The sequence below is a fragment of the Chelonus insularis genome, unplaced genomic scaffold (genome assembly GCF_013357705.1).
Source record: "Chelonus insularis isolate UGA/USDA-ARS -01 unplaced genomic scaffold, ASM1335770v1 contig_390_pilon, whole genome shotgun sequence".
In the NCBI taxonomy this organism is placed as follows: Eukaryota; Metazoa; Arthropoda; class Insecta; order Hymenoptera; family Braconidae; genus Chelonus; species Chelonus insularis.
In genome coordinates, this window is record NW_023276547.1 from 58,673 (window position 1) to 78,097 (window position 19,425).

At 29.6% G+C, this 19,425-nt stretch overlaps 6 protein-coding genes across 10 annotated transcripts in view; 5 read left to right on the forward strand and 1 right to left on the reverse strand.

Moving 5' to 3' along the window:
• The window catches only part of LOC118067617 (uncharacterized), a 51,994-nt gene extending 48,147 nt beyond the window's left edge, over positions 1–3,847 (forward strand). Inside the window, exons 7-14 of the mRNA XM_035084444.1 lie at positions 857–1,559; positions 1,633–1,837; positions 1,921–2,122; positions 2,193–2,426; positions 2,511–2,649; positions 2,717–3,293; positions 3,362–3,567; positions 3,657–3,847. Coding sequence (XP_034940335.1) covers positions 857–1,559; positions 1,633–1,837; positions 1,921–2,122; positions 2,193–2,426; positions 2,511–2,649; positions 2,717–3,293; positions 3,362–3,567; positions 3,657–3,759 — 2,369 coding nt within the window. The 3' untranslated portion in view covers positions 3,760–3,847. The remainder of the gene's footprint in view (positions 1–856; positions 1,560–1,632; positions 1,838–1,920; positions 2,123–2,192; positions 2,427–2,510; positions 2,650–2,716; positions 3,294–3,361; positions 3,568–3,656) is intronic.
• A 221-nt stretch (positions 3,848–4,068) lies between these two features.
• On the forward strand, positions 4,069–5,137 carry LOC118067618 (uncharacterized). The gene is made up of 3 exons (XM_035084445.1): positions 4,069–4,424; positions 4,494–4,766; positions 4,927–5,137. Exons 1-3 carry the CDS (start codon positions 4,069–4,071, stop codon positions 5,135–5,137), a joined length of 840 nt encoding a protein of 279 aa, XP_034940336.1.
• Positions 5,138–5,336: 199 nt separating this feature from the next.
• On the reverse strand, positions 5,337–9,876 carry Nup154 (nuclear pore complex protein Nup154). Its single transcript, XM_035084477.1, has 4 exons — positions 9,694–9,876; positions 9,434–9,556; positions 6,659–9,342; positions 5,337–6,579 (listed from the first exon to the last, which is right to left on the reverse strand). Exons 2-4 carry the CDS (start codon positions 9,552–9,554, stop codon positions 5,494–5,496), a joined length of 3,891 nt encoding a protein of 1,296 aa, XP_034940368.1. The 5' UTR covers positions 9,555–9,556; positions 9,694–9,876; the 3' UTR covers positions 5,337–5,493.
• Positions 9,877–9,985: 109 nt separating this feature from the next.
• On the forward strand, positions 9,986–12,965 carry ATP6AP2 (ATPase H(+)-transporting accessory protein 2). Of its 2 annotated transcripts, XM_035084483.1 has the most exons (8): positions 9,986–10,133; positions 10,294–10,421; positions 10,728–10,955; positions 11,039–11,443; positions 11,523–11,585; positions 11,792–11,998; positions 12,290–12,398; positions 12,844–12,965. In XM_035084483.1, the coding sequence occupies exons 1-8, from the start codon at positions 10,091–10,093 to the stop codon at positions 12,921–12,923; spliced, it is 1,263 nt and encodes a 420-aa protein (XP_034940374.1). In that variant the 5' UTR covers positions 9,986–10,090; the 3' UTR covers positions 12,924–12,965. The 2 variants fall into 2 exon arrangements, with proteins under 2 accessions (XP_034940374.1, XP_034940375.1); XM_035084484.1 differs by lacking the exon at positions 11,792–11,998.
• Positions 12,966–13,334: 369 nt separating this feature from the next.
• Positions 13,335–15,999, forward strand: LOC118067634 (laccase-like). Its single transcript, XM_035084478.1, has 6 exons — positions 13,335–13,797; positions 13,864–14,074; positions 14,179–14,453; positions 14,524–14,868; positions 14,944–15,097; positions 15,161–15,999. The coding sequence occupies exons 1-6, from the start codon at positions 13,444–13,446 to the stop codon at positions 15,727–15,729; spliced, it is 1,908 nt and encodes a 635-aa protein (XP_034940369.1). The 5' UTR covers positions 13,335–13,443; the 3' UTR covers positions 15,730–15,999.
• Positions 16,000–16,191: 192 nt separating this feature from the next.
• Positions 16,192–19,320, forward strand: stck (LIM zinc finger domain containing stck). Of its 4 annotated transcripts, XM_035084481.1 has the most exons (8): positions 16,211–16,300; positions 16,509–16,623; positions 17,641–17,754; positions 17,831–17,943; positions 18,029–18,221; positions 18,300–18,441; positions 18,528–18,786; positions 18,876–19,320. In XM_035084481.1, exons 2-8 carry the CDS (start codon positions 16,616–16,618, stop codon positions 19,076–19,078), a joined length of 1,032 nt encoding a protein of 343 aa, XP_034940372.1. In that variant the 5' UTR covers positions 16,211–16,300; positions 16,509–16,615; the 3' UTR covers positions 19,079–19,320. The 4 variants fall into 4 exon arrangements, with proteins under 4 accessions (XP_034940373.1, XP_034940372.1, XP_034940371.1 ...); XM_035084482.1 differs by lacking the exon at positions 16,509–16,623 and having other exon boundaries at positions 16,192–16,300; XM_035084480.1 differs by having other exon boundaries at positions 16,225–16,623.
• Positions 19,321–19,425: the final 105 nt, after the last annotated feature.

Below are 19,425 nucleotides of genomic sequence, written 5' to 3' on the forward strand. Positions count from 1 at the left end.
TATTTTCACAAAGTATTTAATATTAATCATTAAAACCTAACAAATTTTCAATCAAAGAATTTTAGTCTTCATATCAATAAACTACTCTCAATCAAGTCGAAAAATTTATGCTAACGATTTTTGTATTACTAAATTTTTTAATGTTAATAATATTGATTAATACCACATTTATAATGTTACAAAACAAGGTATAGGGAAAATATTTTGTAATTATGTACAGGCAACAAACTCGAAATTTGCTCATTTAATGTAATCAAATAAATGAACTTTGTTAAATAACAAAATCTCAAATTTATTTTCAATTTCCCGCAATTATTATCTTTTACACCTAACGCCCTCTTCCTGTATAATTCGAATTGTTTCTCCTATTTTCATTTACAATTAAACATAAACAATTTATTTTGTTACGAAAAGAAAAACAAAAAAATAAATAAATTTGATTATTACAAAAATAGAAATAAACCGTAACAATGAGTAGTGAACAATCAAGTGAAGGAAATGAAGTTGGGGTACCTATTCAGTATGTATCAATATAATTTATTTATTTATTGAATCAACAAAAAACATTAATTCGTGAACAAATATTATTTATGGTTAGAAATTTAAAACCGTCTGAATGGGAATCACTGTTAGATTCTTCATCAAGTGAAGAAGAAAATTTAATAGAAACTGAGTCTGGTGAAAAAGAAAATAAAGATCCAACAACATCAGACACGTTTCCTGTCACTCCTAGAACTTCAGATAAAACTGATGATACTGATTTTGTTTGTTTTTTCATATTTTCTAAATATCCATTAATTCCAATAATTAAACGGTGGTCGTAACTAGAGCTATTAATATTTTTAGATTATTTTATCTTTGACATGGGCAAAAAGTGTTCTTGGTGCTGCTTATTACAACATGACAACATCGGAATTGTTTATCATGGAAGATACTGTTGAAGATGGATTTAGTTATAACATTACAAAAGTTCTATATCGACAAATTCAACCACGTTACGTTCTCATAATAAATGGTACACCTGAATCATTTATTAATGTCATAAAAAAGATAATTGTAGAAGATAGAACTGATGAGGAAGATCAATCTTCTCCATCAAACTCTTCATATGTTAACCGAATGGCTGGAGCTGTATTAAAATTTTTACCTAAAAATGACAACACTTATGAGAATTGCTTTCATCGTGTTCGATGTTTAAAATTGGAATGTGAACCAGAAAATGCTTCTAATGCAGAGAGAATAATTTTTTTAAATTCTCTATTTAATTTTAAATCATGTTTAATGATTCAAGCTTTAGGAGTTCTTTTGCGATATTTAGATGAAAATTGGAATAGATTATCTTTAAATCCATCAGGACAGGCCCAATTCGTTACAATTAATACGATAAAGCTTAAAGATTTAGTGATGATTGAAGAAAATACTTATAGAATATTAAATATTATTCGATCAAGATTTCATCCCAGTTTATTTAAACATGGAGTATCATCCAAAAGTCAAGGAACAAGTCTTTTCACATTTTTAAATCGATGTCAATCACGTGCTGGTTCTCTTTACTTATGGTATGTATTTCAAGATTTAAAAAAAATCGAGTACATTCAAAGAATATTTTTTCAATAAGAAATAATTGTATAGGAAATTGATGAGACATCCAACAAGAAATATTGAAATTCTTCATGACCGTCATCGAGCTATTGAATTTTTTTTGCATATTGATAATCAAAATGTTATTGAGACTATGAAGTCATGTTTAAGACAAGTTTATCGTGTCCCTTCATCGGTACTTAATAAATATTCATCAACACAAGCCAAAGCAACAGATTGGAGTCGATTTAATACGGTTATTATTCAGAATTTACTATCATTTTTACAATTTACATAAAGCTGACATTTATTGATAGCAATTCATCCTGTTTATTACAGACTTTATCAAATGTTATTCATATTTCTGAAATTTGTTCACAATATCGAAATGTAGCATCTATCTTTGGTAAAATAGCTGATTCTGCCATCGAAGGGATTCATTACACTCGTTACTTTATTGATCATATAATAGATTTTGAAATGAGTAAAAAACAAAGGAAATTTATTGTAAAAGCTGGTGTTGATACTAGACTTGATGAGCGTATGTTTACATCAATTTAAGTATCATGTATTTAACTCAATTCAACTATTAAAACATTTCTTTTCTACAGTAAATCATATAAAACGAACACTCCCACAACGATTAACAGAAGCTGCAACGAAAGAATTAGAACATTTGCCGGAGAATGTTGAAACTTGTCGTATAATTTATGTGCCTGATATTCAGTATTGTTTAGGTATTACTTCGTGGACTGGTCCTCCACTCGAAGATGAAATGTTACCTAATTTGGAATTTAAGTTTGATATTAATAATGTTCGGTATTATAAGAGTCAAGGAACAAAAGGTTAGTTGGATAATATTTCAACCTTCAACATAAAATAGAATAATAATCTAATATTATATTACATTATTTGACTTTCGCTTGTAGAATTAGATGAAGAAATAGGTGATATTGCCCTTGAAATAACACGTCATCAAAGTCAAATAATGCTGAGACTGATAAATTATGTAAATAAAAATATTGGAGCAATCTTGCATCTCATCGAATACTGTGCTGAGCTAGACACGTAAATTTGTTATTTAAATAAGTATAAAAATAAGAGATGATTTTAAAAAAACGTCTATTTTTGCTAGGCTTCTATCATTTGCCCAGGTGGCTAGAGATCATAACTATGTAAAACCAGAAATAATCAAAGCTCATGTGATTGATATTAAAGGTGGTCGTCATCCTTTGACAGAATTACATGGAAATTTCGTAGCAAACGATACATTTTCCGGAAATGAAGGAAGCCTAATAAAAATTTTTACCGGTCCTAATGCATGTGGAAAAACTGTATATTTGAAACAAGTAACTTTACTTGTTTATATGGCTCACATTGGATGTTTTTTACCTGTAGAATCAGCAACAATTGGTGTTGTTACTCATATCTTGACACAAATACCAACCATTGAGAATAGTTCTCAAAATGCAAGTTCATTTCTTATTGATTTGCGTCAAGTGCATAATATTCTCTATTCATCAACACCAAACAGTTTGATTATAATGGATGAATTTGGAAAAGGTACTGCTGAAATAGATGCATTAGCACTGTTAACTAGTATTTTGCAAAGCTTTATCGATCGAGGAAAATACTGTCCTCATGTTTTTGTTGCTACTCATATTCATCGAGTTATTGAATTACTATCTGAAATACCTATTGTCGAAGCTCAGGTAAAAAATATTAAAATAATCATTATACTCAAGTTTCAACAAATTTTTTATTATTTATATTATTATAGACGTTTGAATTCATGTTAAGCGAAAATGATACGCTTGTATTTCTCTATCGATTGATTTCTGGAAATGTTACTTATAGTTTTGCTCATGCAATCGCTCAGAGTGCTAAATTATCATTGAAAATAGTTGATAGAGCTAAAGAAGTGTTTCAATATATGAAGGACGGAAAATTACCTCCTTATAAACCAAAACTCAATGAACATAATGCGTAAGTAACTCAATTTTAATAAAATTGATTTTATGAATATTTTTCCTTTCTATAAGCAAAGTTTTAAATTATAATATGATTTTTTGTAGAATTAAATACATTGTAAATAATTATCAAGATGAACCAGAGAATGCAATTAATTTGAATATACTCCAGCAAAAAATTGAGCAAGCAATACTTGAGAGGCATTAAAATTATCGTGATTTTGTTCAAAAATTATTTTTATTTATTTTGTTAATTAACGTTCTATTAAAATTAATAAAAAACTTTTTGTTAGATACATGTTTAGTGAATTTAATAGAAGTTTTCTGATAAAATAAAAGTTATTTCAAAAAATGTATTTACATGTAGAGACCTCTACAATTTTTATACTAGAGGTCGTAACGTACATTATCCAAAATAGATTAATGCTACATACGATCAAATTCAATCATCGTTAAAATCACTGCAATCTACTTTTAATTAAGAAATTATGCATAATAAATTACTAATTTTACAAAAATGAGTCGACAATCACATTCTTTTAAAGCTTCTTTATCTACCGCAGCTAAATATAATATTCTCATCAAAAACCAGCAGAAGCCGAAAAAAATAGTAGGCTCACCTGTAACTAACAAATTCTTTAAATCTAGTATTTCATCTTTGCCTCTCAAACCAATTATGAATAAATCAACTAATAAATCAATACAATTGAATAAAAATGAAGTAAATCATAATGGAATTATTTATTCAGAAGATGTAAGTCGTAAAAAATTGAAACTTGATGAAAATCGTAGAAAAAAGAGATATTCTGCTTCAAACAGTAATGAAGACTTTTTAGAAAATTTAAAGAAAAATTTTGATAAAGAATCTATGAGGTACGTAAAGTTTTTAAATTATTTTTCATACTTACTATTGTTCTGATATCCAATTTATTTAATTTTAAGTCAACCTGTATTGGAAAAAGATATTCAGATCAAACACAAATTACCACGTAGAAAAAAACCGTTATTTAATGATGAGAGTTTGAATTTGATGGACAATTTTAAAAAATATTTTAAAAGTAATATTTTACAAGATTTATCTGATAAAACAATTTCGGGCATGTCAAATATAAATAAATCCAACACAACAGGAAATCAAGAAAATGTTGATTATCAAATCGATACACCTGAAAAAAATCACAATTCCTTTGGTTTTCATTATCACACTCCATCCAGGTACTGTCATCGATATTAATATTCATTTTTTACTATTCTATACACACCAATAAATCTATATTCATTCAACGGATTTAACCCTGAATATAAGTTATTGAATAAATAAATATTTACTTACGTGATAATCGTTCATTACAATTTACTTATTTAAATATTTTAGTGAAACGGAAATGCAAAATATGTTTTCACCTTTACGAACATCTGACTCATCATTTAGAAGTAAAACATCAATGTCGGAAAATATGATCGACCATACAGATCAATTAAGCAGTCCAGAACTTCCTCAGGTCGATATTTTGAGTTTTCAATATGCTCATCATTCTGGTGAACACAATGTTAAAAATTCGAATTTTCTATCATACTTTAAATGATTGAAATATAAGTTATTATCAATTTTGATAAATCATTTTAACTTTAGAATATTCATGTATTTATTAACTAATTGTTAATAATCTTTAATTCATAAATCTTAGAAAAGCTTAATAATTTATAACATAAAAACTTAATGATGTTTAATATTGGTGTTATATAATAAAATAATTAATCTTCCTTAATATTGAGATGGTTTTTATTTGACAACATATATTTCACAAATTATCCTAATCTTAAGTATAGAAGAATAAAATAATGTTAGGCCATTTCACTAATGTGAATGATTTTCATGATTAATTTTCTGTACATTTAATTTTTTGCATTTAAAAAAGAAATTATTTATCACTCAAATATTTCATAATCTGTTAAGAACACTTTGGATTTCCCTGAGTCTGTTAATTAATTCATTACCATTAGATTTGCTGAAAAGTGTCGTAAGACATTTTGAAATCACATCCTGACACTTTGTGATAATTTTTCTTCTAATAAAATTATTAGCAACTTTTGAGTTCTTTGTAAAATAGGTTACAAGATTGGCAGTAGATTCAATTAAATGGAATTCATTTCCTTCATTTAACCAAATTCGATTATTTCCACTAACTAATTTATCATAATAGTCTAAGAGGTCTTCCATAGAAATTCCTAATTGTAAGAAACCAGTGATAATATCTGTGTTAGGGACTTGAAGTCTACATGCTCTAATCTCTAATTCTTTTATAAGAAAGTCTGTAGGGAAACAATGAGGTGTTCCTGAATATTCTTGGCCTAACATTTTAATTTTACTCATAACAATAGACATCTTATCTTCAGGAGACTGAGTTTGAACATTATTCAATTCATTATCTATAATTTTAGTCCATATTCCTTGAACCAACATAGCATCTTGATGTCCAGAACAGTGAATAATCGCTAACTTGCACTCCCAAAGATTTAGAGGATCAGCATAGTCTTCGTACAATTGAGTAATGTCCAACAGTGAAGAATTGAGTCTTAATTTTGCGTCCCGCACAGTCATAGTATTATACAAATTTGCTTGATTGCAGATTGTTTCAAGAATTTGTTGCTGGATCCTCGCAATTTCAACTTTATCTTCTAGTTCTCGTAAGAAAACTCCAAGATAAGGAGCGTAACCAGCTTGATCACTTCTCATACAAACGACAGCTCGAGCTAGATATTCGACACGTTGAGAAAGTGATACATCAGATCCAGGTTTAGTAGCCAAAGCATCAAGGATCTTTGCTGCAGCTGCGTGATTTTTATTTCGTTCATAAAATTGCCATAACAGTTCAGGTGCATTAACACGAATGAGATAAGCTTCCAAAGAGGGTGCAGCTAGAGCTACCAACTCTCCATGTAGATTTTTTTCAATCATCCAGGTATACACTGATGCATGAAGTATTTCACAAGGACTGTGAAGAGCATCTTCGATGATTTCATGAAGCTAAAATATGAAAAATAATTATTATTACTTCCATAAGGATTATTGAATTTATTTAATATTTATGATCTTGTATACTTACAATCTGTTTAGCCGGTATGACAGTAGTCGTTGAAGTATTATAAGTTGGTGGACCCGGTTTACTGGGTACGGTTGGTGTTAGAGGATTAGATATACTCTGATTATATAAGTGATCCAGCATAGCAGTAATTTCTCTGTAAATATCTAAACGCCGAGTATATGCCATGAATCCTTCGTGATCTTCTGGTGGCTCATTATTTTTATAATAGTGTAAAGCAGCATTATTAGGGTCGCTTTTTTCCGCACAACAGAGACAAAGTTCTAAAACACCAGTATAAAATTGACAAGCTACAAATTGTTGACATACAGCAGAGAAATTTAATCTTGGAGCCACCATTTTACAAAGTTTCAGAGCAGATTGAAGATGTATTTCTTTTTCTTCAGCGTTTGTGCAATTTTTGGCTTTCAAAATAATTTCGTTTGCTTTGGAGCATACAGCATCTTCACTTTTGTATAGATTTGGACAAACTTCACGTAATTTGGCACTCACTGTGTCTACAGACGCATTGTCTCCTAAATAGCTGTCTATTAAGTGGATAATAAGAAGAGATGATATTTCGTGTCCGATAAGAATTAAATCTCTAAAAGTGGCAGTAGAAAATTGATTAATTTGGTCCTTAGATAAACAACTAACAATATTATGTAGCTGATTTTCACATAAGATCTTCCAGAGACCCAGAACTTCACAGGCATGAGTAATAAAAATTTTCAAAGCATCCAATGAATTTCTTTCTTCAACCATTGGCTCTTGGTGATAAGAAATTGTCCAATCAAAACCGTCTGTAATATTTTTAGCTGTATTGTGATGTTTAGAAATATGCGTATTTTTATTCAAAAATGATCTTAGTGCTTGTAGATGTCCTAGAATCCAACCAACTTGAATTGAACCTATAGTACTTGATATCTGCGTTTTATTATCTACAATTTCTTGTTTAATACAACGAATGTTCCAAATAGGTCTTAAAATTCTTCCCACATACAGATATAATCCTCCATGCTTAGCAGAAAATTCTTGAAGACCAGTTTCGTTCATTGTATGAGGCTGATGAGGTGATCGATACATTCCTAGACGTGGATCAAAACTAGTAACTCGCGGAGTTGATGTACAAACATTATTCATTCCATGAATATCATGTTGGGTTATAGTTCGTTGACTTCCATAAAGGAAGAAGGCTCTTGTTGCCCATTCAGATAACTGAGCATTTTGTGTGCTTTCCAGTGTTGCTAAAATTAAACAAGTGGCACAGGCTTGTTCAGGAGTTTGACTTTCAAAATAAGCTCGAACTAAATCAGTATCTGGACCACGTTGCTCCAAAAGTAATTGTCGGAGAATATCAACGGGACGTAATTGAACGAGAATAATAGCTCCCTGAGCGGTGAGAAAAATGAATTTTCTTGGAGGTTCCATATGTTGACGAACTAAAAGAGGTGGATCACCTTGATTATTGGTAGATTGTTTTTCTATATAAATTGCTGGTTCTCCGGGAATCTCGGCCATTGCCCAAGCAGGACTATCGAATGGCAAAATACTTTGGGTTTCCGCAAGATGATTTGTGAAAGGATATGCATCATTACTAAGACACCAAGCAGTTTCTACATCACCTCCACAAACTAAAATCAAGGTTCCTTTTTTGTAATGAGCCATTTGAACCTTCCGTGGTCGCATGACAGGTGCATTTGCTGCATAGCCGGGAGGAAGACGTACATGAACCAGTTGAAGACATTGCGGACGAGATCCAGGATTAGTTATAGATGTACAAGTAAAGTAGAATCTTGTACCTGTTGCAGCAACGGCTACAAGATTCAAATGGATGGATTCTGTTTCGGTAATGGCAGAAATGCTAACTAAGGGTCTGAAATTATTACTATCGAGAGTTTTAACAACATGAACTGCATTTTGGACTAGTGATGCTTGAGATAAAGAGGTAATTTTAGAAGCTCCACTGTCTATATCCCATACCATAATTGTTCCTTTATCTCCAAGAGTATATAATATATTTCTGGAATCATCAACGGATATTTGAACTATAGCTTCTTCTTCAGAAAGTGCAATAGAGACGAAAGATGGCACTAAGAAAGATAATGGTCCTTCTGAATGATTGATTTTCTTACAGCGTTTACCAAACCAAGTACTTTCTGCTTGATAATGAATTTCATACAATGAACCATTTCTTCCTCCTAAAAATATTCGACCACTGTTAGTATTTGCCACTGTGGTAATTGCTATTCCATCAGTTGTTACAGTAAAAATTGGTTCAGGAACTAGCTGCATCTCTCCTTGAGTTCCATCGTTTTTTTCCATCATTGTAACACCGAGAACTGTAATTTCCACTGTTGTTGTAAGAACCAATAAATACTTGACATAGCTTTGAAATATTCCAGGTTTAGGTTTTACTAAACCGACACTAATAATTGTTTCATTAAGACCATCAAAGTAAGCAACATCTGATTCATCTTCGTAAGACCACACATAAATATCACTGTCAATTGTTAACCAAGCTTTAGAGATATCAGTAAAAAGGCCCATCATGCAGTGACATTGCATATGACTAAAATGCTCCATTACTTCTGAAGGCAATGGTATTTTACTGTGCATTTTCATTTGATTTAAACTCGTTAAACTCATCATATTACTGTTCAAATTTGGGTAATCGTAGTCGTCTAATCCACTCACTGTGGGACCACCTAGAAGGAAATTCAAGTTTTTATGATCTTTCTTTTAATCATCTGATCAAATTCAATTTGTTGATTCTATATTTAAAAATCTATTTCTTACCTTGAACAGAATATCTCATAAGATTTATCAATGAAGGGAAATTACTATCAACAACAATGTGTTTATCGACCATTTTCCCAGCCATTTCGAGGGCATCTAAGTGAATTTTGAGTGACTCCATGGCTTAAAGTAAAATTTTATTAAAAAATACTTCACGTTAATTCAATTGTATAAATTATTTATTATATTTTCTCAACGTAATTTAAATATGAGTTTTTGTAGGTTATGTTACAAGTCTCAAGATAAAAGACAGGACTTACTGACTTGAAAAAAAGCTCTCGTTAACTCAAATTCAACACTAAAAATGTAACTACTGTACACACACTTTATAAACTTTAATTTATTGCAAAAATGTAAATTATATTTAGTATTAGCCGTAAAAAAGACGTCACGGCTTAGTATTATTACTTTCCGGCTTACCGGAGACCGTTACGTGATTTCGCGCCATAACCTAAAATTCCTTTCATTTTTAAATTGCCCGCATTTTAAAATATAGAGGACAGGTCAATTGTTGTTCAGCCATGCCTCTACAGTTAAGAGTATGAACTAAATGCTGTCATATGATCGAAGGTAGATGAATGAAATCTTGTGATCTTGGGTTAGGAAAAATAATAGAATATAAATTTTACTTATTATTTATCAAAGAAAGTTAATAAAATGTTGAAATTAATATTTATTATAACATTAGTGTTAGCTACAGGTAATAATCAATAAATATATTATATTATGTCACACATTTTTTTCGAAAATTGGTGCATGTCAATAATTTTTTGGTTTTGACAAGTGGGTGTGGCGATAATGATTATTTTTACATGTAGAATAAACAAATTAATTGTCAATTATTCTATTCTTATTTATAGTATTTGCTGATAAAGATTTCGTCGTTCTTCATAGTCCAAGTAGTCTTGAAGTTGAAGGTGGCAAAGCCATCAATCAGAGTCTACTGAGAGAAGTTCTAACTGGAGTAATTGGATATCGTGTCAGAGAAGTAAGCAATAATTTAATATTTTTATACGTTGATTATCTATAAAAATTTCATCGGATCCATAAAACTATAGAATATTAGAACAATAAAATTAGCTTATCTTAATTCTATAATAAATAAAATGTAAGGATATAAAAATGAATTCATTATAATATTCTTCTGAAAGTTATATGTAAGAATATAAAAATGAAGAATATAAAACGATTCTATAATTTATATGTATAATGAAGTTTTATTTTAAAGTCTAATTCCATATCATAATAGTCAAAGATTTCTAATTAATTTAATGATTTTTCTAATAATTTTAAGCACGATTGGAAAGGAGTTTATATCAAAAACATTTTCGATTTACCTGAAGCAGTAGTCATTATTGCTATTGAAGATGTTGAATCAGTGAACTCTCCTTACGGTACACGATTTCCTCTATATGTTGATGAACTTGAAGAGACAACTTGGCAAGTAGTATGTCGTGTAGTTGAAGGAAATAGAATGAACAACACATTAATCAGAATGCGTGTTGGAGATGGTCTTACTGCAGTTAGTATAAAAATGATTAATAAAAAAAATTTTCTTCCATTATTATTACTTTAATATATCAATTTATTATTATTATTTTTTAGTTGGGCCACTCAGCATTGGGTGAACTGAATCCCAATTCAATCGATAAACCAGTGTTGAAGTATCTAGACTTAGAAAATAATGTTGATAGAGATTTTATTGAAGAAATTCAGTTACTTCGAGCAATTGCCAAAAAAGTTCCATCAACAATTATTCCTAATTCAAATCCTGATGTTTATTGGTTCGTCGTATGCAATCTTCGACCACTTATTGATAGTCATAAAGACACCCCATTAGCTGTTGATGAAGCTTTCCGTATACTTAATGAGGCTTTAGATGATCTTTCTGTCTCATTTGTAGATGCTTATAAGGGAAATGTTTTTATTGCTGCATTTACAAGTGATACGAATGCAGAACAGAATGATGAATCAGAAACAAGTATACGAGTTCGTAGAGAAGAACAACAGGTAAAAATTTGTCTAATATTTTTTTCATTTTTTATCAACAAACATTATTTTCTTACAATTAAAAATACAATTTGTTCAGGAGAAATCCGATTCATCTACAGAAAATCCTAGAGATGCGACATCATCATCAGAAACAATAGAGGTAATAAATATATTGCATGATGGTTTTTTTCAAGTTATTTACTAAAAGTTCATATTTAAACATTATCTCGTTGGAGTATATGTAATTATTAGCATGACGAGAGAGCACCAATTTACCTAGTAACGCAAATAACTTATAAAACATAGGAATCTAGTTCCCTTGGGCTTTATAAACTAACTCCCAATCAATGATGACACATTTTGTAGAATGAAGAAACTAACAAGGATGTGAAAATGACCACTGAAGCAACTGAGAGTAGTAAAAGTGATGTGAATGAAAACACAAATGAAATAGAAAAATCCTCAGAATCAAATAATGATGAAGTAACTGAACTTCCTGGTCTCGAGTTGAACCATCGGGAACACGAGGTTCACTCAATGACCGAAAGTGAAGTCATTAAAAAACCAATTCAGGTACTGTAGGTGGTAAAAAGTAGTCAATTAACCCTTATTTTATGATTCCTTGATAAAATATTATGTAAGTTGAAAGCAAAAAAGAAACGTTTTGTTTCTTACTGGCGTTACTAGTTTATTTATTGCACTTTAATGTTTAATTTGATTTATGTCTTTTATCTTTTAATTTGTTTTTAATCATATTTTTATAGCATGAAGAATGTTCATTTATTTTGTAATTGTTTATTGATTTAATGTTTTAGTTAAATGATTATTTTTGAACAATATTTTGAGTTATTTTTTGTATTTCAGCTCAAAGACGCGAACCTCGCTAAAAAGTACAGTGCTAACTATCCAGTTATTTTCAACATATTCCTTTGGTTTGGCGTAACTTTCTTGTTTTCACTTATCGCCATTTGCAGTAAGTGTAGTTAACTAATTTCTTCATTTTAAGATTAAAGTCCAACAAGTTACATAGCATTATATACACTATTTTCCTTGAGTCCAATTCCATCACTAATTTCACGCTTGGAAAAAAATTACATAATTTCCTTCAATTAAAAAAAAATATTAATTCCATTGCAAGAATAAATACTCTGGAGTTTGATAAATTATTAGTTAAAACAAGTTTACATATTGAAAAGTTAAACATTAATTTTACTGTTAATTCCAATATAAACTCATAAATTGTACGTGTGACATTGTATGTCGTGAGACAGTCTCCTGTTTGATAAGAAATAATTTATAAACTAAAAATCCGATTCACGTATATAAGAAAAAAAACTTGTTTCGATTTTAATTGAAAAATTATCAAAAAAAATTCTTTAAAAATTCCTTTGATTAATCCGTTCATTTTATTGCACTAGTTGCCATCGCAGAGATGGATCCTGGACGAGACTCTATTATCTACAGAATGACTTCAAACAGAATGAAGAAAGATAATTAAGTTTACAAAGATTTGTGAGAATAAAGATAAACTTAACATTCATCATTTGTCCTTGTTTTTCGTAATATGAAAGCGAAACGTCTAGATTATAGGTGTAGTTTACTCTTGTTGTACATTTGAATCAAGTGATTCTATAGTAGAATCCCATTATATATCTTGTAAGATACACGTTTGTGATGTATGTAGAAACATTTATAAAATATTTCACCGTTGAAATTCTGTATGAATAATTGTAAAAAAAAAACAGCATAATTTTACATATTAAGTTGTACAATACGTGAGTGAGAATATTGCTCATTTTCATCATAATTCAGTGTGATTCATTTAAAATTTATCTTAAGTGGAGTTGAATTATTGTGTAAACAAGTATTTTTATTTTTTAGTGATATATCATTATTAATTTAATGATGATTTAGCGATTATTGATGATAAATTAAGAGTTTTAATTTGATAAAATCCATAATATAGATTACTCGAAAATATATATTTGTTGCATTGTTCAATAATTTAACTACCAATCATGACACCGTCAGAAGTGACAGCTTTGATGTCATTAGTATTTCAAATAACTTCACCAAATCTTAATCAATCAGTTCCTTCTGAGTCTGTTGAACGTCCAATTAGCTACAATGTAAATTACTCTGATCCTGAATTTGTTGGAGGAAAGTTACATGAGTGTTACAGAAATTGTGGTAATGAAAGCCGCACATGTTACTACACTTTTATACTTACTCAATACACGTCAATGAGCTACAGTTGTCATGATTGTCCCTATAAAAAGGAAGATTGTTTTTTACCTCCTTGTATCACTGCCGGAGGATATATTCGACCAGTGACAGTAGCAAATAAAATGCTTCCTGGACCAAGTATTCAGGTATTAATCATACGACAAATGATTTAAATTAATTTCAGATAAAAAAATTAAGATAAATTTTTTAAGGTCTGTGAAGGTGATAAGATACACGTGACAGTAATAAACGAATTCACTAGTGAATCTACAACAATTCATTGGCATGGTATTCATCAGGTTCATTCCCCATTCATGGATGGTGTTCCTTTCGTCACTCAGTGTCCAGTATTACCACACAATAATTTTGTGTATCAATTTACTGCGTCTCCTGCAGGAACTCATTTATGGCATTCTCATATCGGTTTGTTTAATATTGAAACTTTATCTTGTTTCTTAGTAAACTTTTATTATTAGTCAATATTGAGTAATTAATATCATGATTAATTTGTTGTTCTTGAATGATAGGGTTTCAAGAAGCAGATGGGTTATTCGGAAGTTTAGTCGTAAGAAAAAACAATGATCCAATGAAGAAATATTATGATTATGACTTAGCAGAACATGTTATGATAATTTGGCATTGGTATAATGTTTCTACGTCTTTCGTACTCCCTACAATTTTACATAAGTATGGTAGTGTTTATGGTCACGGTTTTATAATTAATGGGTTAGCAGCGAAGGTTCAATTTTCATCAGACAATGCTTCTACTTACACACCTACTGCAGTTTTCAATGTTACTTCAGTAAATATAAAAATCTTCATTATGTAATTTAATAAGTGTATTGAGTTTTTATATTATTATCTACTTCTAGGGGAACAAATACCGATTTCGAGTGATATACAACAGTCCAATTTATTGTCCAATTCAAATGTCTATTGATAATCATCGATTGTTAGCAATTGCCTCTGAAACAGGAAATTTCAAACCAATTATGGTTGATTCTTTTAATTTGAATGGAGGTGAACGTTACGATTTTGTTCTTGATGCTAATCAACCACCTGGAAATTATTGGATAAAATTTAGAGGTGAAGGTGATTGTAATAAAAACGGAGTACAAATATTTGATGTTGCAATTCTTCATTATAATGATGATGGAGTGAAAAATGTACAACCAAACGGAACAGTTTTATATGCAGATACTGATCGACCTGGAGTGGTAAGGGTTACTTCATTGTAATTTATGTTATAATTAATTTAATTAATATTAAAAAATATTTTTCATCATTTTTAGATCTTAAATCCATTAGGTAATCTAGAATTAAATTACCAAAATCATTCATTAATCAAAGTTGTTGATCTAAATAATACAGACTCCAATGAACATGAAGATATTTCACGAACTCCAGATCACATATTTTACTATGAATTTTCCTTCAATACTTATAGTAAGTTGTATTATTGATAGCTAATCAAATCATTTTTTAAATTTATTTCTAATTATATTTTAGGTTCATACTTTGCACCGGGGCCATACCCACAAATAAATAATATCAGTTTTGAGTATCCTCCAATTCCATTGTTGACTCAATATGAAGAACTTAAAGATCACATGTACTGTACCGAAGACGATTATCGGAACAAACATTGTGTGGATGATTTCTGTAAATGTATATTAATTTATCGAGTGGCTAAAGACAGTTTGGTAGAAATGGTCTTCGTAGATACAGCTGATGACAGAGATCAAGATCATCCTATGCATTCTCACGGTTTAGCATTTTATGTGGTAGCTATGGAATCAATGGGAAAAAATGTTTCTTTAGTTGAGGTGAAACGTCGAAATGAGGAAGGTTTAATCAAAAAGAAGTTTAAAAATGCTATGTTAAAGGACAATATAAGCGTTCCAGCTAAAGGATTTGTTATTATTAGATTCATAGCTACGAATCCTGGATATTGGTTATTTCATTGTCATCTTGCCAATCACATGGAAATGGGAATGGATTTTGTATTGAAAATTGGTGAACATGAAGAAATGACACAAGCTCCAAAAGATTTTTCTAAGTGTGGGCATTCAAAGTAACAATTAAAAGTAACTTATTGATAAGATAAAGAATCAAATCATTAGAAATCTTCAATTAGGTTGGAAATTTATTTTTATTTTTACATTTTGAACAAAATTTAGTCTGTTATAGTAATTTTATTTTCACTTTCTTTCAATTATTATTATTATTAATATTATTTTTATTGAATTCCTTAAAGATAAAGACTGAAAATTAATATAATTCGTAAATTAGAAATTATTTTAAGGATTTTTTAAGTAAAATGTTAAGTTTTTGATTTCTATTTTAGTTTTTTTTAATGTCAACAAATTTTCCTGAATGCTTTAATAAAACTCTTGGTTAATAAATAATATATATTTTATTCATTTGATTAATTAAAATAATTAAAAATAATAGGAAATTTTTTGTATTCTTGAAATGGGCAGATGTGAGTTTACGGGTTTTCATTGGTTACTTGAAGGTGACAGTGTAGTGGTAGTCCTAAAACTAGAAATGTGTGAGTCTTATGTGTGGGTGTGGTTATGTTCATTTGTGAATGATGTCAAAGCATTAAAATAGATCATCTTTAGTCATTTGTGCAAAAAACTTAAGGTAAAAGTGATAAAACTGATTTAAATGACAGTAGAAAAGTAATTTCATTCAAGTATCTACACTTGAATAAATTATGTGCTAATTTATTCTTTTTTCTTTCTCTTCTCCTTGATATAACCATAAATACAAGATTTGTGTGGGCGCAGAATAAACGGGGTGGGACAGTGAATAAAAATATAGTTTTATTTCTACTTTATTCTTGTTTCAGAATCCAAGTGATTTTACAGCAAGCTTGAATAATTTAAGTTTTTTTAAATAAACAAAAGTGTTTTTGAGTCCCACCCCACTTTAGGAAATTATTTTCTTCTTATAAAAATGCCAGGGTAAGCTTAATATTTCTATTTTTGTTGCTGACATCACATGCTTTTCTACTTCATTCAACTAATTAATATTATTTTTTAGTTTAGAATCATCTAATTATTTTATATTCATTTTAAAAAAACTGTACTTGGATCAACTGTATAGGTTATGTGAAAGACAATAAAAAAACTCACTTTTATATAACTTTTTAACAAGTGGTTAGTCAAAGAGTAAAATATAAGCATCTAATCCACTAGAATAATTCTGAATATAATGTCATATGACTTAAGAATTTTTATCTATATATGTACTCACCAAGATATCGTATATGCTGATGAAACACAATGTTCATAGATAGCTTATCATTTATTATACACGATTTAGTTTTACATTCTATTAGTTCTACGTTCATGCAGTATTTAAAAAATTTAATCAAATATTTTTTTTGTGACTAATTGTCGAAAGAATTCTTGTTTATTTTAACAACCTCAACCTAATCTTAAATTGTTTATTGAATTTTTAAAATTTTCCAAAGAATGGCTCAAAGTCCATTAAATCCTTTTCCAACTCCGTCTTTGTTGTCTTTAGCTAGTAGTGAATTATATCATAGAAGGATGTTGAATTCTAAAGAAGATTTCATACAAAAACGTAGTTCCATTACTATTAATACAATCAATAATAGTGTCGATAGACAATCAGAAGATATGTTAAGTGTTGTTGATTATGAAGAATTAGAGTGGCAAGAATCTGCAGCTTCTTCTCCAGCTCCTACTAGTATCCTTAACTTTTATGATGTCGATAATCCTGTTTCTCGATCAAATGCCAGAAAATCTGGGTAACAAATTAATTATTTACTGATAAACTGATTTTGGAGTTTTTTCACTGATAAAAATGAGTATACGTAATTAATAAGATGTTATTCTGGATTAAAAACAAGCCTAAACATTATTATTACTTAAGTGTCTAGTTGATGATAAAGGAATGTTTTTTACCTATCTATGTGCCAATTTTTTGCTTACTATTGTTTATTTTTTTTTTAGAATTACCGGGATGTCTTTGGATAACATGTTTTGTTCCCGATGTCGGGAAGGATTTGAAGCACATGAAAAAATAGTTAATTCTCATGGAGAACTATGGCATCCTCAATGTTTTGTGTAAGTTAAAAATGTTTCTATAAGTTATGTGCAAGTGATCATAAAATTTTAATTTTTATGTGAAATTATATTTCAGTTGTGCCCAGTGCTTTAGACCATTCCCAGAAGGAATTTTCTACGAATTCGAAGGAAGAAAGTATTGTGAACATGATTTTCATGTTTTATTTGCTCCTTGTTGTGGACGATGTGGTAAATACTTAAAATTTCCTTCCTGTTATTATCAGTATAAACACTCAACGCACTCTTTATGTTTTCTCTAATATTTACTTTTCAGGAGAATTTGTAATTGGTCGAGTAATAAAAGCAATGAATGCAAACTGGCATCCAGGATGTTTTCGATGTGAAGAATGCAATGGTGAATTAGCTGATGCAGGTTTCATTAAATGTCAGGGTAGAGCTTTGTGTCACACTTGTAATGCTCGTGTCAAAGCAGGAGCACTTGGAAAACATATATGTCATCAATGCCAGTATGTTTACATTTAATTTGATTATTCTAAATTAAAGATGTCTTTCTACTTTGATTAAAAATGATTTTTTGTTTATAGTGGCGTAATTGATGATAAACCTTTACGATTTCGTGGTGAAGTTTATCATCCTTATCATTTCAATTGTACTGCGTGTGGTATAGAATTGAATTCAGATGCTAGAGAAGTTAGATCGAGACCTGGATATGCAGCCAATGAAATGGTTATTATAATTTTGCTTATCAATTTTTATTAATCATCTTTATAATTGTGTAATCAATAATTAATAATTTATCATCATACTTTTAGAATGAACTCTATTGCCTAAGGTGTCATGATAAAATGGGTATTCCAATCTGTGGAGCGTGTCGACGTCCCATAGAGGAAAGAGTTGTTACTGCATTAGGCAAGCATTGGCATGTTGAACATTTTGTATGTGCTAAATGTGAAAAACCCTTTTTGGGTCATCGGCATTACGAAAAAAAAGGTTTAGCGTACTGTGAAACTCATTATCACCAATTGTTTGGTAATCTTTGCTTCGTCTGCAATCAAGTTATAGCTGGTGATGGTAAGAATATTTTATTTGCCAATATTTTTTTTGTTTAACAGAACAATTATTATCGAATTTTTATAATCAATTGATAATTGAATTTCCAGTTTTTACTGCTCTCAATAAAGCCTGGTGTGTTCATCACTTCGCGTGTGCTTTTTGTGACCAAAAAATGAACCAAAAGACAAAATTTTATGAATTTGATCTACGACCAGCCTGCAAGAAGTGTTATGACAAATTTCCTCAAGAACTTAAAAAGAGAATGCGTCGAATGTATGACCTCAGCCCTAAGAGATTGCCAGCGAATTGATTGATATTTCAATCTTGCCATTATGAAATATTTTAAATAACCAAAGTAATGAATAATTAATATTGTATGGAGATATTTTATGGAATCTCAACTAATTTTCATATTTTTAATGTGAATGTCAATCAATTAGTCAATTAACTACTGACAAGGTATATCGTAATATCTAATTTTTAATTTACGCCTTTATAATTTATATAAAGAACAGAAAAATAATTGAGTGTAAAGTGCCTTAAAAAATAACTAAACCCATATTTTGTAATTTTTTGATCAATATTTTATAATTAATAAATTTTATCTCACAGAGTTATTCGCTATTTTCATTTTCATTTTAATTGCATCCAAAATTA